Source organism: Grampus griseus (genome assembly GCF_964374135.1).
Source record: "Grampus griseus genome assembly, chromosome: 2".
Lineage (NCBI taxonomy): Eukaryota > Metazoa > Chordata > Mammalia > Artiodactyla > Delphinidae > Grampus > Grampus griseus.
This window is the reverse complement of record NC_139018.1, coordinates 156,496,700-156,516,366: the sequence shown is the minus strand read 5'-3', so window position 1 is coordinate 156,516,366 and position 19,667 is coordinate 156,496,700. Positions and strand designations below refer to the sequence as shown.

Genomic DNA, 19,667 nt, shown 5'->3' with positions numbered 1-19,667 from the left:
GGAGTGGGCCAAAACGAAGCTTTTAGGTATTAGAACATGTTATTCTTAAGGCATTGATTACTCTGGGGGGAGAAAGATTTGGGGGGAAAGATCAACTAGTGTCGAAACCAGTGTAGATGCCAAATAAATGCTTGTCGACTAGATTCCAGGAAGGACACCTTGAACCTTGGGGTATATCATTTCTGTTATAGTCAAAACCTTTAAGTTACAAGGGACAGAAATTCACTCAAACAAGGGCAAGTTAAAAAGGGATTGATTAAAGGGACTTCTCACAGAAATGAAGCTCAGGGGGTTGGAGCTGGAGAGTGAGAAGCCTCCAGTGAGAAGAGCTTCCCTTTCTCTCTCTTCCACTCTGTGGCCATGTGGTAACTCTGATTGTCTCTGGGAACTGTTCGTTCCACTGGTTCTCTCTTCAGATTGCTTTCTTTGTCTGCTTATCTGTTTTTCCAAGGCTAGTATTGCACCCATGGACTCACCATGACCATTCTGTTCAAGTACATACCACCATCGGATTGCAGTCTCTGTGGCTTTATTCAGTTTTCTTAGAGAAATAAGTAAATTAGTCTTGCAGCCAGTTAATGGTTCCCTGGGGCCAGGTGTCCTCTGCTCCAGCAGCTTTGGTTCACATGGCACAGACATGAATCTCTAAGGCCATGTTATAAGCAGGGATTATGGGGAGAGTGGGCAGTTCTCAGGGAAGGAGCATAGGCTGGATAGGTGCCCCACAATGTGTCTGTATAAGGGTCCGGAAGTGTAGAGGAGAAAAGACAGCAAATTTGGGAACTGTATGAGGAGAGAAATTTGCCAGCATCTGAGCAAAGAAGAGGACTATTGAGCTGAGAATCACACACAAAACAGAAAAATAAACAGCCTTTACAGAAGGTGTAATGGTACTTACTGAACAGGGCTCAGTAAAATCCATGTAGGTTAGACTTGCCTGTACTTCTTCGTTTATTCTCCAATACCAGGTGCATTCTCTGATAGTATGTGGCTCAGTGCTGTTGAGATTGTAATATTTCTCTATAGAATTGCCATTAAATAATGTGTTTAGGCATTTTCTGATTATTTTCTACATCAGTTTTTTATATGTGCATGTACATGTAATTCGATCTGAAAACCCCCAGTTTCTCTGTTCTCGTTTTCTCTTTAGGAAGTTGGATACTGTCAGGGGATGAGCCAGATCACAGCCTTACTCCTCATGTATATGAATGAAGAAGACGCCTTCTGGGCCCTGGTCAAACTGTTCTCGGGCCCCAAACATGCTATGCATGGTAAGAAAACCCCATAGTTGATCATCAGCAACAAACAAGGGAGGGAGAAAAAGGCAAATTCAAACAAAGTCAGACTTTGGAAGATGATCGGTAGGGTTAAGTACAAAAAAATGTTTAGGGGCTTCTTTAATTCATTAGTGTTTGTTACTAGTTTCTCATTTAATTCTTCTCTATTTCTAAACTTTTCTGTTCACGTGTATATTCCTTCGTGTTTACTACAAAGTATACTGTTGACATTTTAAAACTCTTTCCTTACTTAGCCCAGTCAGGAGAAACTAATTTAGGTTTAGAAGAATTTAGGAAAAACTGAATTATTGAGAGCTTTTGTTCAGAACTTTTGGACAGTCGTGCATTCAGTGAGATGTCTCCTATTGACTGGATGTTGTGATGTCTGCTTCTTTGTCAAAGAGTATTAATTGAGAAATGACACTTAGGTGTTTAAAGGAAAGGTACACCATAATTAAGTAGTTTTGTATTTCATGTGTGTGTTTCAGCCGTAAAGTTGAGTCCATTTTACAGTAAAAAGGCTGATAACATGTTCTGGCCACTTTATTATTTAATATTTCAAAACTTGCATAATTTTTTGGTTTTCAAGTTAGAAGGAGGTTTTTAATAACGTTTTCGTTATATTTGCCAAGCATATGCAGTAAACTTTACTTGCGAGAGTTTGGATTGCAGCTTCTCTTGGAAATGAAAGTGGCATTTGTCCGTATAATGCAAAATTATTTTCCCAGTGCCACTGCGTGTGACAATACTAAATTAAAAACAATTTTAACACTAATCACTCTGAGAATGGACCATCTTAGTTCTGTTTGTGAATGTTAAAGCTTTACGTGGTAGGGAACCTGCCACATATTAAAGTAATATTTTAAATTTTCAAAAGTATGACCTTCCATAGACCATAGTTTATTAAATCTCACATTCTTACCATGTGGTTATTGTGGGGGCATTGTGTGTGTGTGTGTGTGTGTGTGTGTGTCTGTCTGTCTGTCTGTCTGTCTGTTTCTCCCTCAGTGTTCCCTGTGAACCTTTTAAAAAATAAATACTATCTGCATGATAACTGTTTCTGGTCACTTTGCATCCCATAAAGAGACTCCAGTAGTAAGACACATTATATTGAGCTGCCATCCAATAGACAGTATCATTTCAAAAGACATCTTGAAGAAGAATAACTCTTCTTTATCAGTCTTCATTTTGCTTTACCCTGAGATGGTGTTGCTGATATATCTTGAAGTACAGTGGAATGTTACGGTTTAAGTAGTATGTAATTATGTGGAATACTGCCCAATTTTAGAAAATTCATTCTTTTAAACAAACCTGATAGCTTGCTTTCAGTAATTATTGTCACCAGTCTAATCTATAAAGCAGTATTAATTTTACTGTCCTAACATTTTCATTACCAAAGCAGTTTAGGTCATTATTATGGGTAAGTTTGTACTTAGAGGTATTTGTTTCAGGGTCTGCCTGTGAAATTATGTAACTGAAGGTTGCCTCAGTTCTTTGCATTTCCTGTATGGCAGTGGTGTCACTTACAAATGTGCAGAATAAAGTGAGGGCTGAAGAAAGGGAGATTTGAAACATCAAGTCTGGGACGCACTGAGCAGTGAGGCAGAGTCGGGTATCCTAGCACCCTTGGGCACTTGTGTATTACTGAAGGGATTGCCTTTTTCAAAATCAGACTTTTTATTGAAATTCTTCCAACTCCCTTTCCTATCAAATTGACCATGAAAGTGGCACAGAAAGAGAGACATGGATTCTTTATGGACTCACTTCACTGGACAGTGTTACGAAGGGAGGAAGTTGCTGTCTGGGAAGTTCTACACGCGCCTTAGAAAGCGGAGAATTAGCTAAGAAGTAGCCCTTCCCTGAAGATTATAAAGCTGTTTCCCAGCAGTGTGTTCTTTGGGTTCTTGGAGGGACGTAGTTTCACTTTTTGGAAACAGGTGTGCTGTGCGGAAAAATGGACTCCAAGAGCCAGTAAGGCTGGGAGATGAGCTAAACGAAGAAAACCAGGTTTCTTTAGTCCATAAAGCAACTTAGAAACATTCAGAAGTTCATATGCCTCATGAACATAGGCAAGAAGGGTACATATAACACACAGTATTTCTCCTGGATTCTTTCAAAAACAGAACATTTAGTAACATCTTTCGAAGTTAAGTAGAACCCAGGTTGGAAAACACTAATGTGGATAAATGATAAATTCATTGTGTATGCATCCTTTTTAACAGATTATATAGAATATCTGAAAGGAAATTTTTGAATGAAAATAGATGTAAAGTTTCATGACTTAAATACACAAAATGAGTACTAACTTCCCATTTACAGTTACTTCCTAGAAATCTTATAGATTATATTGTATAATCAGTTGGGATAGAATATATTAACATCAATCATATAGTGCCTGTATGTTTTAGCTGATGTCAAGTATCACTTATAGAAAGGATTAAAAAGTGACAATAACCTTGGCTTGGTATTGGAGTAAGCCTGAAAAGGGTAATAAAATGTTTGTTATGTAATGTATTAATGGTAAAACAAAATAAGTAATCAAGATTAGAATAACTTATAAAAATGTGTACATATAAGACATGACCCAGTACTTCAAGAGAACAGATAATTTTGATAAATGGCCTCAGTTTCCATTTTTTCTTAGTTTCCCTTTTAATTCAGAAATATTCTGTCCTCTTTTATACTTTTACAAGGATATAGAAGATCCTTAGCAAACACATACTAGACTGTAAGTTTCATTAACCAATGCTTATACACAATTGTTTCCTTGGAGGGGAGGAAAAATATTTGGGTGATTACTGGATTCGTTGTTCTTGTTGTTGTTGACAGTTAAAAGATGAAAGAAGTATGTTGCACTTTAAAATAGAGATTTCTGTTGGTATTGTTTATGAAGTATTGTTTTTATGTTTATATTCTAGGATTTTTTGTCCATGGTTTTCCCAAACTCTTGAGGTTTCAAGAACATCATGAAAAAATACTGAATAAATTTTTGTCCAAGCTTAAGCAGCACTTGGTAGGTAGATGTGACATTGACTTACACCCACCTACACCAAGAATAAAGCTAGAGGACTTGAGTGCAGCCATTGGTCCCAATTACCCTATTGATTTATAGTCTTGTCCATGTCATTTACTGAGCAGTTGTTAATTCCCAGTTGTTCAAAGGACATTAGATTTGTGAAATTTAGTATGGATGAACTATCACAGCCCTAACTCATAGAATCAAACTTTGAAGCTGATCTATACGAACAATATAGTTGTTAAGGATGTGTGATTTCTCAGTGATTTGGGAGGTTTTTTAATCACACTAAAATATTTTAAGAGTCATACAAACTCATCCTCAGTGAACCATATACATGCTGTCCTGTAAAACACAGTAATTTAGTAAAGCAAGGATACATCCCTTTAGAATATATTAAAGAGAAGCAAAGTGTTGTATTACAGTCCTATCTTATGAAGGGTTTATTCTCAGGGTGATTTTCAAAAGTAAAATTGAGGGAGAAGAGGGAGTCAGGAGAGAAGAAGTGGAACTACTCCAGCACGAAAGAGATTTGTAATGAATGGTTTTGTTTAGCTGTGACTGCTACCTCCAAAAACCTGCCTAACTTTTAGTATTATATTGTTATATTTTGTGTGCTGCAATCCAGAAGTTGTGAAGTCTTTGTTTTTTCCAGGATTCTCAAGAAATCTACACAAGTTTTTACACAATGAAATGGTTTTTTCAATGTTTCCTTGATCGGGTGAGTATTTATTTACAAAGCCCAATCATAAAATTACAAATTCCAGCCAAGGGCAAACTGTTAATCTTATTTCTGTTTTGTTTTAATTGTAGACTCCCTTTACACTAAACCTCAGAATATGGGACATCTATATCTTTGAAGGAGAACGAATTCTTACTGCTATGTCTTACACAATCTTAAAATTACACAGAAGTAAGAAAATGTTTTAATTATGAAGATTTCACAAAAACCTAGCCTTGTTTTAACTTTGATTTCTCATTGCCCACCCAAATTCAAATTCATTTTCTTTCAGTAATGAGTTTAAAAAATTCTTGGGAATCAGTGAAATTATCTTCAGTTGGCACTTTACTTTCATTGGTTCTTCCTCATGACCAGAAGCTTACTACATTGGAAAACGTCTTTGATTTTTTTCTCTATGTCATTTTCATCTTCACACTTCAGTAGAATGCAGTGTATATGTTTCACTAATAATAATATTCCTGTTAGTTATTTGTTTCCAGAGGGGATCCCTTATTTCTTTTCATTGGTCTGAATCTCAGGTTTGTAGTAGGAAAAGGGAGAGACTAAAGAAGCCAGGCCCCTTAGCTAAAAGGGCTAGTGAGGACGTTTTCCTTTACCGTGTCCTTCACCCAGGAAAAAAGCATCCAGCCCCACGCCGTAGACCAGAGTTGGGGAACCTCCAGCTCATCTCCCTGTTTGGCTGCTTTGCGGCCTCTGAAGCAAGTACAGTCCATGTCCACAGTTGCCCAAATGTAACGCAAGGCTTTTAAAAGCCTTCAGTTGCAATATTTCAAGGGCTCTGTATATTTGATATGCTGTGCCTTAAGTCAAGGAATTCCTTAAGTCAAGGAATGAGAGTTTCTCTTTATGAATATGAAGAACGTTTTTCGTCTTAAAGTCTCAACCCAACCTTAAAACTTTGGTGACTCGTCTTGTAACAATGCAGAGAAGAGAGTCACTGGAAGCTTTGGAACCTCACACAACACTTCCAGCCTAGGGCACAGCCTAGGTTCACGTTCATTGTATACTCTGCATCCTTTCTGGTTCTTGAATGATCATCTCTTCAGTTACCCCCATAACTTATAAGCTAATTGAGTGCTTGGGGTCATGTTTTATAGTCTTTCTCCCTGCTGTGCTTGGCTTTGTTCTAAGAATGTGTTAGGTGCTTTGATATGAGATTGCTTACTTGAAAAGCGTGGCCTTCAGGAGCACCAGATTATCCAAATTCTAGGTTGGAATGAAACTTTGAAATCACGACTGTATAGTTTACTCTGAAAGAAGAGGATTCAGAAGTGTTGTGGTCCATTTCCCTCCCTCCCCCAACACGCAAACCACAACACCAAGATGAAACAATTTGGCAATGAATTATCTCCCAAGACTCGGGGTCTATCATAACCACAGGAAATCAATCAGTCTCTCCTCTCACCCCCTTTACTTCTTTTCTCTCTTCCTGGATTATGAACTGACAAAAATGTAGAGCAAAAGTATACTCTTAGTATACTAAACATCATTAGTTTACATTAGTTAGTTTAAACATTAGTTTAATGTTCCCTAAGCAGTGAGAAGGTAAAAACATGATGTTATATTTCCCTGTAGCTCTCTTCCGCCTCTTAAATTATGTTTTACTTCAGACTCTTACTTAACTTTGACAAGTAAAAATTTTCTCTACCTTTTGTAAATAAACTTTAAGCATAACAGTTAGTTTATATCCTACCATGTCATTAGATTAAATAAGCTGTGGAAAACCTTTGTCTGCTGCTGTGTATTTTTTCTTGTTAGGAAGACACAGCTCAAGGACTTACATGAAGTTCCTTCACCATATAAACCTTCAAAAACTGGACCAATAGTTAGCTGAAGCTCGTAAGATTTTTTTCTTGTTTTTTTTCCCTGATGGCCTTACCAATATTTAGAGACATTGTTACTAAAAAAAAAAAAAAAAAAAAAAAATCACACAGTGATTTTAAACAGTAAAAAAAAATTTGAAGCCACCTAAATGCCCAATATTAGAAGACCAATTAAGTAAAGTATAGAGTGTACAATACAATGGACTCTTATATAGTTAATGATGGTGGTATAAAATGTTTGTTGAAGTGAGAGGTATCAGTGATGTACGCCATCGAGTGGGGGAAAAACAAGGAGGTGAATAACATGGAGAGTATCATTTATTTTTGTAAATTGATACACATGTACATACATCTGCTTGTAGGTCATTGGCTAGTGGATTTTAGCTGATTTTTACTTTCTGCTTTGTATCTGTAATTTGAATTTTTTCATAAGTAGAAATACAAATAAAATTAATAATCCAGATTTTTGAGAAATTCTGAGACAGTTAAAATACAGACCTAGAAGTGGATGTGCCTATAACAGTTGGAGCTCCATATCAGTGAAACAGAAAGCGCACATGTCATCCTGGGTGGCTCTGGGGGAATATTAATACCCAGGTCCGGTTATTCTTACACCAACGAGAACATATTTAGCAGCATTCGCCTCTCCCCAAGCCCCCAGGGGTACCTGCTTTTCTCTGTGACTGCTTTAATATCAGAAAAGATGTTTGTCTTACTCAGTTTCGGTGAAATTCACAAGGCCATGTATAAATTGTATGCTGTGCCCTTTTAAAAACATACATCACAATAGAATACATTATATTCTCAACCTAAAGTAGCTGTTGTTTACCTTTTCCTCCTTTCTCAGAACATCTTATGAAATTGTCTATGGAAGAACTTGTGGAATTTCTTCAGGAGACCTTGGCAAAGGATTTTTTCTTCGAAGACGACTTTGTAATAGAGCAGCTCCAGATTTCTATGGTAGAACTAAAGCGGGCAAAGTTAGACCTTCCAGAACCTGGTAAGGAAATAGCCAGACTCTTCATGTGTAACTTACAATTAAGATTGGAAGACACAGTGCAGTTAACATGGGCCATTTCTGTTTGAAAACAGCAGCATACTTGTGATGACATCATGTAAATCAGATTTCTTAAAATCTTCGATTTTAAGAAAAATTGAATAAACATATTAATTAAATCTGCCTCTCCTAATAGAGTCCCTACTTAAATTTAGGAAGTTTGATATACAAATGATGTTATTTCAACAGAAGTGACCATGGTGCTTTAAGCTACCATAACAGTAAGCGCTTTTTACTTTCGTCATCTCGTTTTGTGGAACCATACGCAGTAACAGAGCAAGTAAAAGTCCCATTTTCTAGAAGAGGAAACTGATACTAAAATGCTAACACTGAAGCTGCAGAACCTGCAGACACAGCATTACTGCTGCCACTAGAGTCAGAGTTTCCTGACTGCTGATCCAGGGCTCTTGGCAGTATGTTGCAGTATATATATATATATATATATATATATATATATATATATATTTTTTTTTTTTTTTTTTTTTTTGGTACGCGGGCCTCTCACTGATGTGGCCTCTCCCGTCGCGGAGCACAGGCTCCGGATGCGCAGGCCCAGCGGCCATGGCTCACGGGCCCAGCTGCTCCGCTGCACGCGGGATCCCCCCGGACCGGGGCACGAGCCCGTGTCCCCTGCATTGGCAGGCGGAGTCCCAACCACTGTGCCACCAGGGAAGCCCTAAATAATACATTTTATTCATTTATTTCAAAACATCTTCCAGGACCACCTGTTAGGTTTTCTGCTAGGTGCTCTGTTGGGAATTTAACTGAAAAGAATGACGTGCTTCTTGCTCTCAGGGTGCAGAGAGGAGAGACAGAATTTACACAATAATAGAGTGTGAATAGGGTCATAATAGAGCTAGAAACAGGATAAATGGGGGAAGATGGTTGGAGGGTGATACCGGGTGAGTGGAACAGAAAAAAAGAAAATGTGGAGAGAGCACAGTAGAAAGAAGTTTTAAGAGCACACCTTTGCTAAAAACCGAGATGCTCTGCTTTTAGTTATTTAATTGCAAGGGGTCTAATCCGTGTTCTTCGAGGTTTGTTCTGGGTCTTCAGGATTCACTAGAAAACAAGCCGTCACAGCAATAATGGAGTATGGGCCTGGGCCCTGTGAGACCATCACCTGTGCTCTGGAAGGTCACCCTTCCCTGGTGCAGTGTGATGATGTCCCTTTTCTACTAATTCTTTCCTGTAGCAGGGAATGCATTTGGAACAGCAGTTATTAACTATATTCTTGCTATTTCAACATTTATTTTTAAATGTCTTGCCTACTTTTAAAAAGAGTTTAAGACAAGTTTTAGTAAAAGACACATAAAGAAAAAAATATATGCATGTAATAGAACTATTTGAACACGAGAATAAAATCTCAAAACCTGTGTAATGGAATGGGATGATTTAGCATCTAACTAGCAGCTAGTATGTATTGAATGCTTGCTGTCTGCCACATACCACACGCACTGTCTCATTTAATCCTTAAAATAACTCTAAGAAAAAGTACTCGTCCTCATTTTACACATGAGGAAACCTGGTAGCAGTCGTTCGTAAGATCTTTTACTAGGAAATGGTAGAAAGGGGATGGAGAGTAGTGTGGGGATAAAAGGAGAGGGGTGGATAAATAACAACGGGAACACTGGTTGATGTTGCTCTGCTCATGCTGGCGGTTAAGGGGGAACGTGGTGAGGGGGCTCCGCACCACCCGGGCCTCTGACCTGGTCCACCCTGCTGAGTGCACAGGGCTTGGCTTAAGCCTTGTCTCCTTCCTGAAGACTCGGCCAGTCCCCCACCTCCCCAAAGCCGCAGAGTTTGGTCACCGGTATCTTGTGCTGGAAACGTGCGTGCCCCGTGTGTGCATCTGTCCCCACACTCGCTGGGCGTCACTCCCGTGCCAGTTAGTTTGATGTCTGCACTAGACAGTAAGTTCCTGGAGGACCGTGACCGTGTCTTCGTGTCTCCAGCACCTAGGGCAGTGCCTGGCATAGAGTAGGCATTCAATCGATATTTTTTAATGAACAAATGAAGCTATAATGTATTTTTTAGGATATAAAAACCTATCGTCTACAAAAGGTTAGTGGGAGGCAGTTTTTGGAGGTGATGGAATCTTTCTGTATCTCGATTGCACACACAGACAAGTCAGTTTAGTTATGTGTTCTGTCTCAAGTTTTGAGGGTTTGAGTGCGTTTTCACTTCTATTTGTTTGTATAGTGGAAACTGATGTTACACATGCACAGCAGTTTGTACTGTGTTTGTGACTTGAAACCCTAGGAAACACACAGTACAGGTTTTAAAAATTATTTCACAAAGATCTATTTAATTTATGTGGCATTAAAATAGGTTTATAAAAATAAATGTGTTAAATAATTATGTCCTTTCAGCTTCCCTTATCTTTCAAGTTTAATCTGCTAGAAAGGAAGTCCAGCCTATGAGCCTAACTACAATAAGTTTTTTGGATTTTTTGAAACTATCATAGCTATAATTTTGAAAGCATACTGTATTTCTTTTGATCACCTTGTTGAAAGCTGTAATAGTGTTTGAATTGTATATTCTTCTGGCTTATAGTACATTAAACAGAAATGAAACTGCTCTGTTTTTCAGATATAAATTTGAAATCAGTAATTTTGTGACAATATTTGAAACCTCAAATGGACTTAATATTTAATCTGGAAAAAGGAATAAGATGATTCTGTCCCAGAAGAATTTTCCTGACAGTGGTCCCCACCATTTATCACTGAAAACTGTTAGAACAATCAGAGTACATGTATTCTGTTGCTGAAGTTTAAAAGTAGAAAGTTACTCACAGGGAAGAGCATTGAGAGCACTTTCCTGTAATTACGTATCATTGGGCGAAGAAAGCTGCTCAGGTCTTCGGAGGCAGTCTGTGAGACTTGTAGTTGCGTGTGGTGTCCACTGGGTGGTGACAGAGACCTGAGTAAGATCAGAGATGGACCAGCCCAGAGGGGCTTGAGACTCTCCCGTATTTCTTTAGGGATGCTTAGGAGTATTCTTTTCGGTGGCTTTTCTTTCTTTTTTTTTTTTTTTCAAGGAAAAAAGTTATTTAAGAAAAAATAATAAGCATTTTTGCGTTTATCCTGAAATATATCAAGCTGTAGTTCCTTTTTTTTTTTGAGCAGAGTAGTCTAATTGTTGGCACTGGCATAAAAATACTCACCATTCACATAATGGAATGCTAGTGAAAAATATCATTTAAACTCCTGGTTTTCAGGGGAAAATGTGCATAATAAATATTAGTACTTATTGCCTGTTTATAGCTATCTCTTTTGACATCAGTTATGCTTGAATCTTTTAGTTACACTCAGTTGCTTAGGGGTGAAGGGAGATACTTAAACCAAACAAAGGCCAAGTATAGCGGTGTGTGTTTTGGGGGACAGGTAGTTCGAGGAAGGTAAGGTGAATCTATGAAGAGATTGTACAAGAATGTTTAATGCTTATTTGGACCTACTTTTGTGGGAAAGGGCAAGGGATATTCATTAGCATATGAAAATATGACGATGGCATATGTACTTCTTGGAGGGTCTGCCTAGTATGGCTTCAGCTCAGGGAAAGTTGAATAACTAATCTTCACGGAAGAATCGCCTTGCAACGAGGTTGGGTAGACTTTTTCTTGATTTTGTACTTACACACAGAGGTCAGCTCCCCCAGGCGCAGGGCCCTTGGGTTTTGGTGCTGTGGTTGCCGAGACTCAGCCTTGCTCAGTTTTTGAGAAACAGGAGCAGGTCCCTGCTCAGACACATGGGCCCCAGCGGCCTCGGGGGGTGGGGGTGGGGCGATGCTCCACCGTGGGCCCCCCGCCCCCCCCCCCGCCCCCGGCCCTGCTGCCCTCCACACTCCTCCCTTCTGTCTCCCGTCCTCTCCCTCCCCTCCTCCTCCCCCCTCTTTCTCTCTTTTCCCCTCTTTTCCCCTCTGGTCCCTCCTTCCCACCCTCTTCTCACTCCTCTTGAGAGACAGCCCTTCCCATGGTCACGGTGGCCCTGAGGACCCTTAGAGATGCCAACAGCAAGTGCACATTTGCTCGCTCTTGAATCACTGAGGAGCTGCGCTGTTCAGAGGGGTTGGGTCACTTACAGGAATAAACTGGACGTGGCAGAGTCCGTGTGTCATCAGTCAGCAACTGCTGGTGGCCCTACCCTGCTCCCCGGTCCCAGGTCACTATGGACAGTAGGTGTAGCCTGGCACTGTTCCCAGCACTGCAGCCCGGCCCTGGCACCAGGGAATAAGCTTACCCTTACCAAGCAAGGCCTCCTTGCCTAACTTGCATTACTGTCCTTAAAATTGGGAGGAATTAGGTTTCTTAAGCACTTCCATTTTAGAAAGCTCCTTCTTATATCCTTGTCTACTGCCTTTTTCAAATTACTTTCCTTTCTTCCATGCTTATTGATAATCTTTATGGGGGCAAAGAGGCCATATCCTCTAAATGTCTTTGTACAGTCGAGGTATTCACCATGCACCTCTTACAGAATCCTAGTTCCTAGTGAGAGATTGACATTCAGAAATTAATTAGACGCAATGTCCTTTTGTCTGCACTGGATTTTTTTTTTTTTCTCCAAACCCTGCTATATCTAGTTTCATAGCTACGTAGATCTTGGGTATTTATAACCGTTATGTTTTGGTACTATTTGAATGGTATATCGTTACTCTAATTCAGATTAATTACATTTGAATGAGTGGACATTTTGTCAAAACCTTACCTGTAATTCTGTTAATATTTTAGTTGCTATAGGAAGGTCTGCAAAATAAGTAGGACTGCACTTTAAGTAGGTTATCTTCTGCTAAGGTGAAAGGGAAATGTATTATGGGCTACCATGAAAGAACTTTAAGAAGCTGCTTTTTTGATATTTTAGAACAGTCACAGATTTTTTTTTTCCTGGTGTGGATTTTGGCCTCTTGACCATTAAGTAAATGGAACATGCTAAAATTTTCTTTTAATTCTAATATAATGTGTAGATGCATAGAATATTAATGTCTCTTCCTTAGAGAAATTCGTGTATTGACTTGAATATAAAGTAGTGTTAAGTGTAAGGTGAGTACTTTTCTTACCCATTATATTGAAAAATTAAAACTCCCTTGTATGGATGACACGTACCTTTCCATTTTGTTTCAGGCATGAAATTACCACCTCAGTCCATTACTTCCTTCTCACTTTTTTATTCCTTCTCCTGAGAAATATGTGCCTTATTTTTGTAATCCTGCCTTTTACCCTGTGTCCTATTAGTCTTTACTGATACGGGCCTTTTATGTATCCAGAGGATTTCAGGATGGAAGTCTATGGACAATAGAATACAGGAACAGGACGTGATGTTCAGTTTTCTCCCCTAGTACCTCTTCCCCGTCACGTTCTCTCTCCCACCACCACTGTAAAGTGTTCTTAAAAAGTTTCTTCCATTGCATCAGTCCCTTATTAAACCCCACTGTACTGCATTTCAGTTACTCCAAACCTAGAATATTGCTTAAATTCTGGGTACCACACTTACAAAGATGCCCTTTATCTTTATCAGCATCAGTAAGTAGCTACAACTGAATGTCTGCGTTTCCATAGGAAATCACAAGAATCTGTGAAGTAACGGAACTCGAGTTACCCCTGTGGGTCTGTTACTGCCTGTGTCCACCCTCCACACTTATTGTGTTCAGTTGTCTTTTTGACCTGGTTTTGTAAAATTTTTTTTTTTTTTTTTTCGGTACGCAGGCCTCTCACTGTTGTGGCCTCTCCCGTTGTGGAGCACAGGCTCCGGACGCACAGGCTCAGCGGCCATGGCTCACGGGCCCAGCCGCTCCGCGGCACGTGGGATCTTCCCGGACCGGGACACGAACCCATGTCCCCTGCATCAGCAGGCGAACTCCCAACCACTGCGCCACCAGGGAAGCCCCTAAAATAAGTTTTAATTACTGTAGTTGGTTTCATTACATTGTTGACATTGAAAATGTCCTAGAACCATAAAAGCAGATGATCATAAATAATGAAATATGTGACTTTTCACTAACAGGAAAAGCAATCCATAAAATTTGTGTTTAGTAAAAGCAAATCAGTTTTGAGGTTTAGGATGTAGACCGAAGGGTAGTGTCTTAGTCCGTGCGCGCTGCTACAACAAAAGCGCCACAGACAGTGGCTCAAACAACGGAATTGATTTTCTCATGATTCTGGAGGCTGGAAGTCCAAGATCAAGGTGAGGGCAGGGTTGGTTTCTTCTCCGCTTGGCTTTAGGTTCTACCTTCTCACTGTGTCTTCACGTGGTCCTCCCTCTGTGTGTGTCTCTGTCCACATCGCCTCTTCTTATACGGTCACCTGTCATGTTGGATGAGAGGCCCACTCCGCTGACCTCATTTAACCTTAGTCCCCTCTGTAAAGGCCTTATCTCCAAATGCAGTCACCTTCTGAGGTTCAGGGTGTTAGGGCTTCAACATAGGTATTCTGAGGGGGCACAATTCAGCTCATAACAAGGAGGTGGTTTTTAGACACAGACATTGCTGAGGAAGAGAAAAAGCAAACGTCTATTCTCTGGTGACTCACCCCCTGCTCTGGTGCCCCATCCACCTCAGAGGACACAGGGCGTGTGGCTCTGTCCCAGGGCTACACATGCCAGGCCCTGCCCAGCACGTCACTCACATTAATCAGGTACCGGCCTTTCCTTCCCTCTTCAATGTCACCCCCTCTGGTGTATTTGGGCAGGCGTGACAGCAGAAGGAGGTGGGTTGCCCACGCGGGGTCCAGAACCCCCTGTCTGACTACTGCCTCTCCAGCTGGGCATTCCTCCTGCTGTGCCAGGGCCACTCCTCACCCCACTGTCGACCACAACTCAGAGGGACCCGTGGCTGCAGTCCCCGAGGTGGGGGGGAGGAAAAACCCAGGAGACCCCACCTCTCTTGGTGGCCCTGTCCGTTACTCCACTGTGGAAAGGGTGTGAGCACTAATCCCATCACGAGACTGCACCCTGTGACCTGATTACCTCCCAAACCCCATCTCCAAACACCATTACATGGAGGTGACGCTGGGGAGTTTCAACATGGATTTTAGGGGGACACGGACATTCAAACCATAGCAGATAGCTAACCCTCGAAAAACCTAATTTCAAGCAACTGTTTTCGTGACTTGTGAATTGATAAAGACTGAAACCCCAACGCAGGGTCTGGGCCGAGAGAAGCAGGTGAGGCTTCCACTGATCGACGGTGTTCTAGGGAGAAGGCGTGCAACCTGCAGCAGCCGGGCAGCTTGAAATCTGTTCTTCTTTTTTTGTTTTTTTAATACCGCTGTGGAGAATTTTTAGAAACATTTAGAATGATTTCATGGGAAGTAGAGTGTTGGCGGCTCTCTGCAGGCTGCCGGGAGCCATCGAGTGGTGGGAACGTGGGACGGCTTGGAGGGCTCAGCGTGAGGATCTCCACAGCTGATCTGTCTGTCCCTGTAACGCGCGTCTTGCAGGCATGAATTAGCACTCTCTCCAGGAGCCACTGTTTTCCTTTTCTTTTTAATGGTTATGTTTTCCATCAGGTTTTCTACACACCAACCTGAAAAGGCTGATGTTATTATCTGATGGAATATCAATCGGCCAGTCCAGTTACTCTGTTGTGCACTTAGAGAGTTGTCAGAGTGGAGGCGAAGAGAAAATTCCTGCATTCGGTTTTTCTGTCATATCTTCCAGATAATTTGTGTTTGTTGCGGTTATTTTCTTACAGGAAAGAAGCAATTCATATGTTTCCTTGGGACTAAATGGATAGCTACTTGTAGAGCTGATAAAAACTTGGGGGACACCAGATAGATTTTAATTTTATTTTTATTGTTCGTTTTTTTGTTTTTTTATTTTTTTGCGGTACGCAGGCCTCTCACTGCCGTGGCCTCCCCCACCGTGGAGCACAGGCTCCGGACGCGCAGGCCCAGTGGCCACGGCCCACGGGCCCAGCCGCTCCGTGGCATGCGGGATCCTCCCGGACCGGGGCACGAACCCGCGTCCCCCGCACCGGCAGGCGGACTCTCAACCACTGCGCCACCAGGGAAGCCCCTTATTGTTCGTTTTTAACCTGATAGGCTGAATGACTACTTGTGAATATTCTGGACTAGGGCTGCATTTGAGTCAGCTTTCTCACCTCAATTCCAGATATTTCATATGAGGCTAGTCAGGCTGAACTGGAATGCTCCAGACTATTTTACATGCAGCATTCATAAACAAAGCTTTTCTCAATGACAAGCATTTTCAAGTTTGGGTTATCGCTTAAAATAGTCTGTCCATATATCATAAAACGTCTTTATTATAGAAAGATGCAAGAACCATGTTGATTATGCCAAGACCGCTGAATCAGAAAAGCATAAAGTATCTTTAGCTCAATAATTCTTATTCTGGTAGCTTAACTATTTAAAGGATATCGCATTGCCATCATTCTCTACTCCCTCCCCTCCCAAAGAAAAGCTCATTGAATTATTTTAACATCTTAAAGAAAATTATGGTATGTGGATAAATAATACAATTATCATCACCTAGACCGTAAGCTACATAAAAATGAGGCGGCGTCCGCCTGCTCACAGCTGGTGGACTCATGGCTTTCCTCAGGAAACATTTGTTAGGTGGGTGGGTGGCGGAGCATTTGAAGAGTGCAATGACTTATTTTTAAGTGAGAATATACAGTTTTGTAGTAATAGAAGACATAAAAAACATACGTCTTAAGCCTTGGAATTTTTACAAGTGGAGTCTGTTGTTTTTTTCAGGATGGTATTTAGTGGAGTCCATATTGTGGATCATTTTAAACACTGTTTACAAAATGCCCAAGTTATTGCATGTTCCTTTAAGTCCTCATTAATTTTCCCATGTTATTTAAAATGTAAAACCAAAAGTATCTAATATGATTTTCTCTTTCTTTTTTATTCTTTTTCCCTTTTTTTTTGCATTTAAAGTAGGACCCTCTTAGAGTAGTAATTTGGAAATAGAGAATGCTGTCTCTTTTTATATGGTGGAAGGTACTTGAGAGAATAATAATAAGCTGTTTGGGGATAACTGGAGACCACAGTTGGTCATCAGTTAACTTTTAGACTTGGCAAACCTGCTTGAGGTTGTTAGGAACCATTTTACTGAGATTCCAAAACTGTTTTAGTTGAGGTATGCTTAAGTGGAAGGAATGTAACGGTGAGACACTGAACTACTGACCTGCAGGATTGTTTTAGGAATAGAAATGAGAATATCAGCTTCTCATTCATGGTAAAGCAGGTAACTATCTTAACAAAATATAAGAATCATATGTTACACGATTGTATGATCCTTACTCATAAGGTTATAAAATTTTCCCATCTGCACATTGCATAATAAGACTTTGAGTTTTGGTATGCCTTAATATGAATCTCTCTAAAACATGCTTCTCCTAAGCCACTAAAATTCTGTGTGTCTGTATGTATATGCATGTGCTTGAGTGCACACATGAAAAGTAAGCAGTTATTCATGATATAGTTCTTATATTTGATACCCTTTATTCATGCACTTATGTCACTTATGAATTGATCTTTCCCTTTAGGTAAAGAGGACGAATTTCCAAAGAAACCTTTGGGACAACTTCCCCCTGAATCTCAATCAGCTGGCGTCAGTCACCTGAGCAACGGACAGAGAAGTGTGGGCAGGTCAAGTCCGCATCTGGACGGCAGGAGAGAGAGCGGCTCGTCACCTTACAAAGCCCACGAGCATTCCCCTCCCCATCAAAGTAGAACAGGTACCCCCGAGAGGGCGCGGCAGCTGCGGCGGAAGTCGGTGGACGAGGAGAGTAAAAAGCTTAAAGATGAGGTGGATTTTCAAAGGAGACTTCCATCGGGTCCACAGGACAATTCCAGGCAGTATAACCACGCAACCGCTAACCAGAATAGCAACGCCACTTCACACATCAGGAAGGAGTTTGTGCCCAAATGGAATAAGCCGTCAGATATCTCAGCTATTGAGAAAACCGCCAAGTATGCCATTGAAGGCCGAAGTCGGGCTGCACACCCCACGGCGAGAGTCACCGTCCCCGGTTCCGCTGATCCGTGGGCCCCCAGCGTTAGGCAGAAGGTGAAGGTGCTGGATGCGGACGAAGGGAAGCGTGGCTCCACAGCCTCGCAGTATGACAACGTACCCGGGGATGGAGCCAGCGCGGCCCTGGAGCAGGCACTGGAGAGGGCGCACTCCCAGAGCCCCAGGGGCGCGGCCTACCCTCACAGCCCAAGGAGGCACGCTGAGCCCAGCTCCAGTCCATCCAGAGCCCCGAACACGTTTACATTTAAATTACAGCCTCCGAGTTATGCAAAATATCCATCCCAGTTAGACGGGGAGGATCGAGGGGCAGCACACCCCCCATCTTACAGTGACCCCCCCACTTACCAGGGCAGTTCTCCAAAGCGCATCCCTGCTGCTAACAGCAGCTTTGTGTCTCCACCGTTTCCCCACGGGACACCAGTGAATCCTTCCCGGAGACCTTACGGTTCTACTCTTTCGACTGATGTTTCTCCAGAGAAATCTTACAGCCGCGCAACTCCTCTGGTCCAGCCGTCCAGTCGAATAGAAGTTCTCCCTGTTGATATTGGTGCTGCGGGATATTCGGGCAATTCAGGGTCACCAAAGAATGGGAAATTCCTCCTTCCTCCAGTGGAATGTTTGCCAGATAATAACGGAAAATGGTCGGAAGTTGGTTACACATTGAGACCGGAGATGCACGGACAGTCGTGGACTCGTGATGCCAACCGTAGCCACTTAAGCAATTTACCCAAATACCCCACCTTTCAACACGTCCCCTATCAGGACCACACCCTCCCTGCAGTTTCAGTAGATAGTCCGGTGCGGTATCGAACTTCCCCAGCTCTGGAAGATGCCAGTTCATCTGGGTATCAGTATTCAGGGCCCTCACCTCCAGTATATCACTACAGGAATCGGGATGGACTCTCTATCCAGGAATCAGTATTGCTGTGAGAATTGATCTGTACTTGCTACAGACGAGAGAATAGAAACCATATGAAACCTACATTGCTATGTTGATAATTGCCAAAGCAGTATTTTATACAGTTGTGAACAACTCGCACAGTTCTCGTGTATGTCGGTAATAAGAATATATGGAAGTGATTTCATCCCCACCTAGATGCTGCTTAAGATGAGCTTTTAACTTGCATCATCACTGAACCTGTTAAAAAGAATTTAACCTGGAAACATAGCAATAGTATTTAGGGATGCACGCACAGTTTCATTTATATCTTTCTCCAAAATCTGAATATTTGTACTCTGTTAGTCCATTCTATTTTGAGTAATGATACAAAGCACTGAAAAACTGTAGAATAGATATTTTTAAGGCTATGTGTAGTGTACGTGTCTTTTAATAGATACTATATGCATCTACACATACACGTTTGAACACAGAACTAAAGAAATGTTAAAAAAAAAAAAAAACTACTTTTCATCTAGATCCATGGAATAATTTATTCTACTTCTTTGCCCTACCTTGTCTTTTGGTCATGTTTTTTTTCCCCCTTATATTTTTAACGCAGGTCCTAAACTGACTTGAGGGTTTGCCCTGGCTTAATTCAGCATCTCACGGAATGCTCAGCTTTCTCGTTCAATTGCTCATTCAGTTTTCAATCTGAAGATGAAAGACATTGGAGAGAAAGGCTAACCACTTAATGGTGCTTAAAATCGGGGCAGTTTAATTTTATGACCAAAGGTGCAGCGCGCAATGTATCCGTGTTCACCAAGAGATCAGCTTTCGTGCGTCTGTGCCCTTTTTTCTGGTCTGACCCTCGCAAAGCTCA

At 41.2% G+C, this 19,667-nt stretch overlaps 1 protein-coding gene across 2 annotated transcripts in view; it reads left to right on the top strand.

Moving 5' to 3' along the window:
- The window catches only part of USP6NL (USP6 N-terminal like), a gene marked incomplete at its 5' end in the record, with an annotated part of 102,580 nt that extends 83,232 nt beyond the window's left edge, over positions 1 to 19,348 (top strand). For both annotated transcript variants that reach the window (XM_082647573.1, XM_082647574.1), the window contains 6 exons: positions 1,151 to 1,271; positions 4,196 to 4,290; positions 4,949 to 5,014; positions 5,107 to 5,206; positions 7,706 to 7,858; positions 17,420 to 19,348. In XM_082647573.1, the coding sequence (XP_082503699.1) occupies positions 1,151 to 1,271; positions 4,196 to 4,290; positions 4,949 to 5,014; positions 5,107 to 5,206; positions 7,706 to 7,858; positions 17,420 to 18,837 (1,953 nt within the window). In that variant the 3' untranslated portion in view covers positions 18,838 to 19,348. The remainder of the gene's footprint in view (positions 1 to 1,150; positions 1,272 to 4,195; positions 4,291 to 4,948; positions 5,015 to 5,106; positions 5,207 to 7,705; positions 7,859 to 17,419) is intronic.
- Between the last annotated feature and the right edge of the window lie 319 nt (positions 19,349 to 19,667).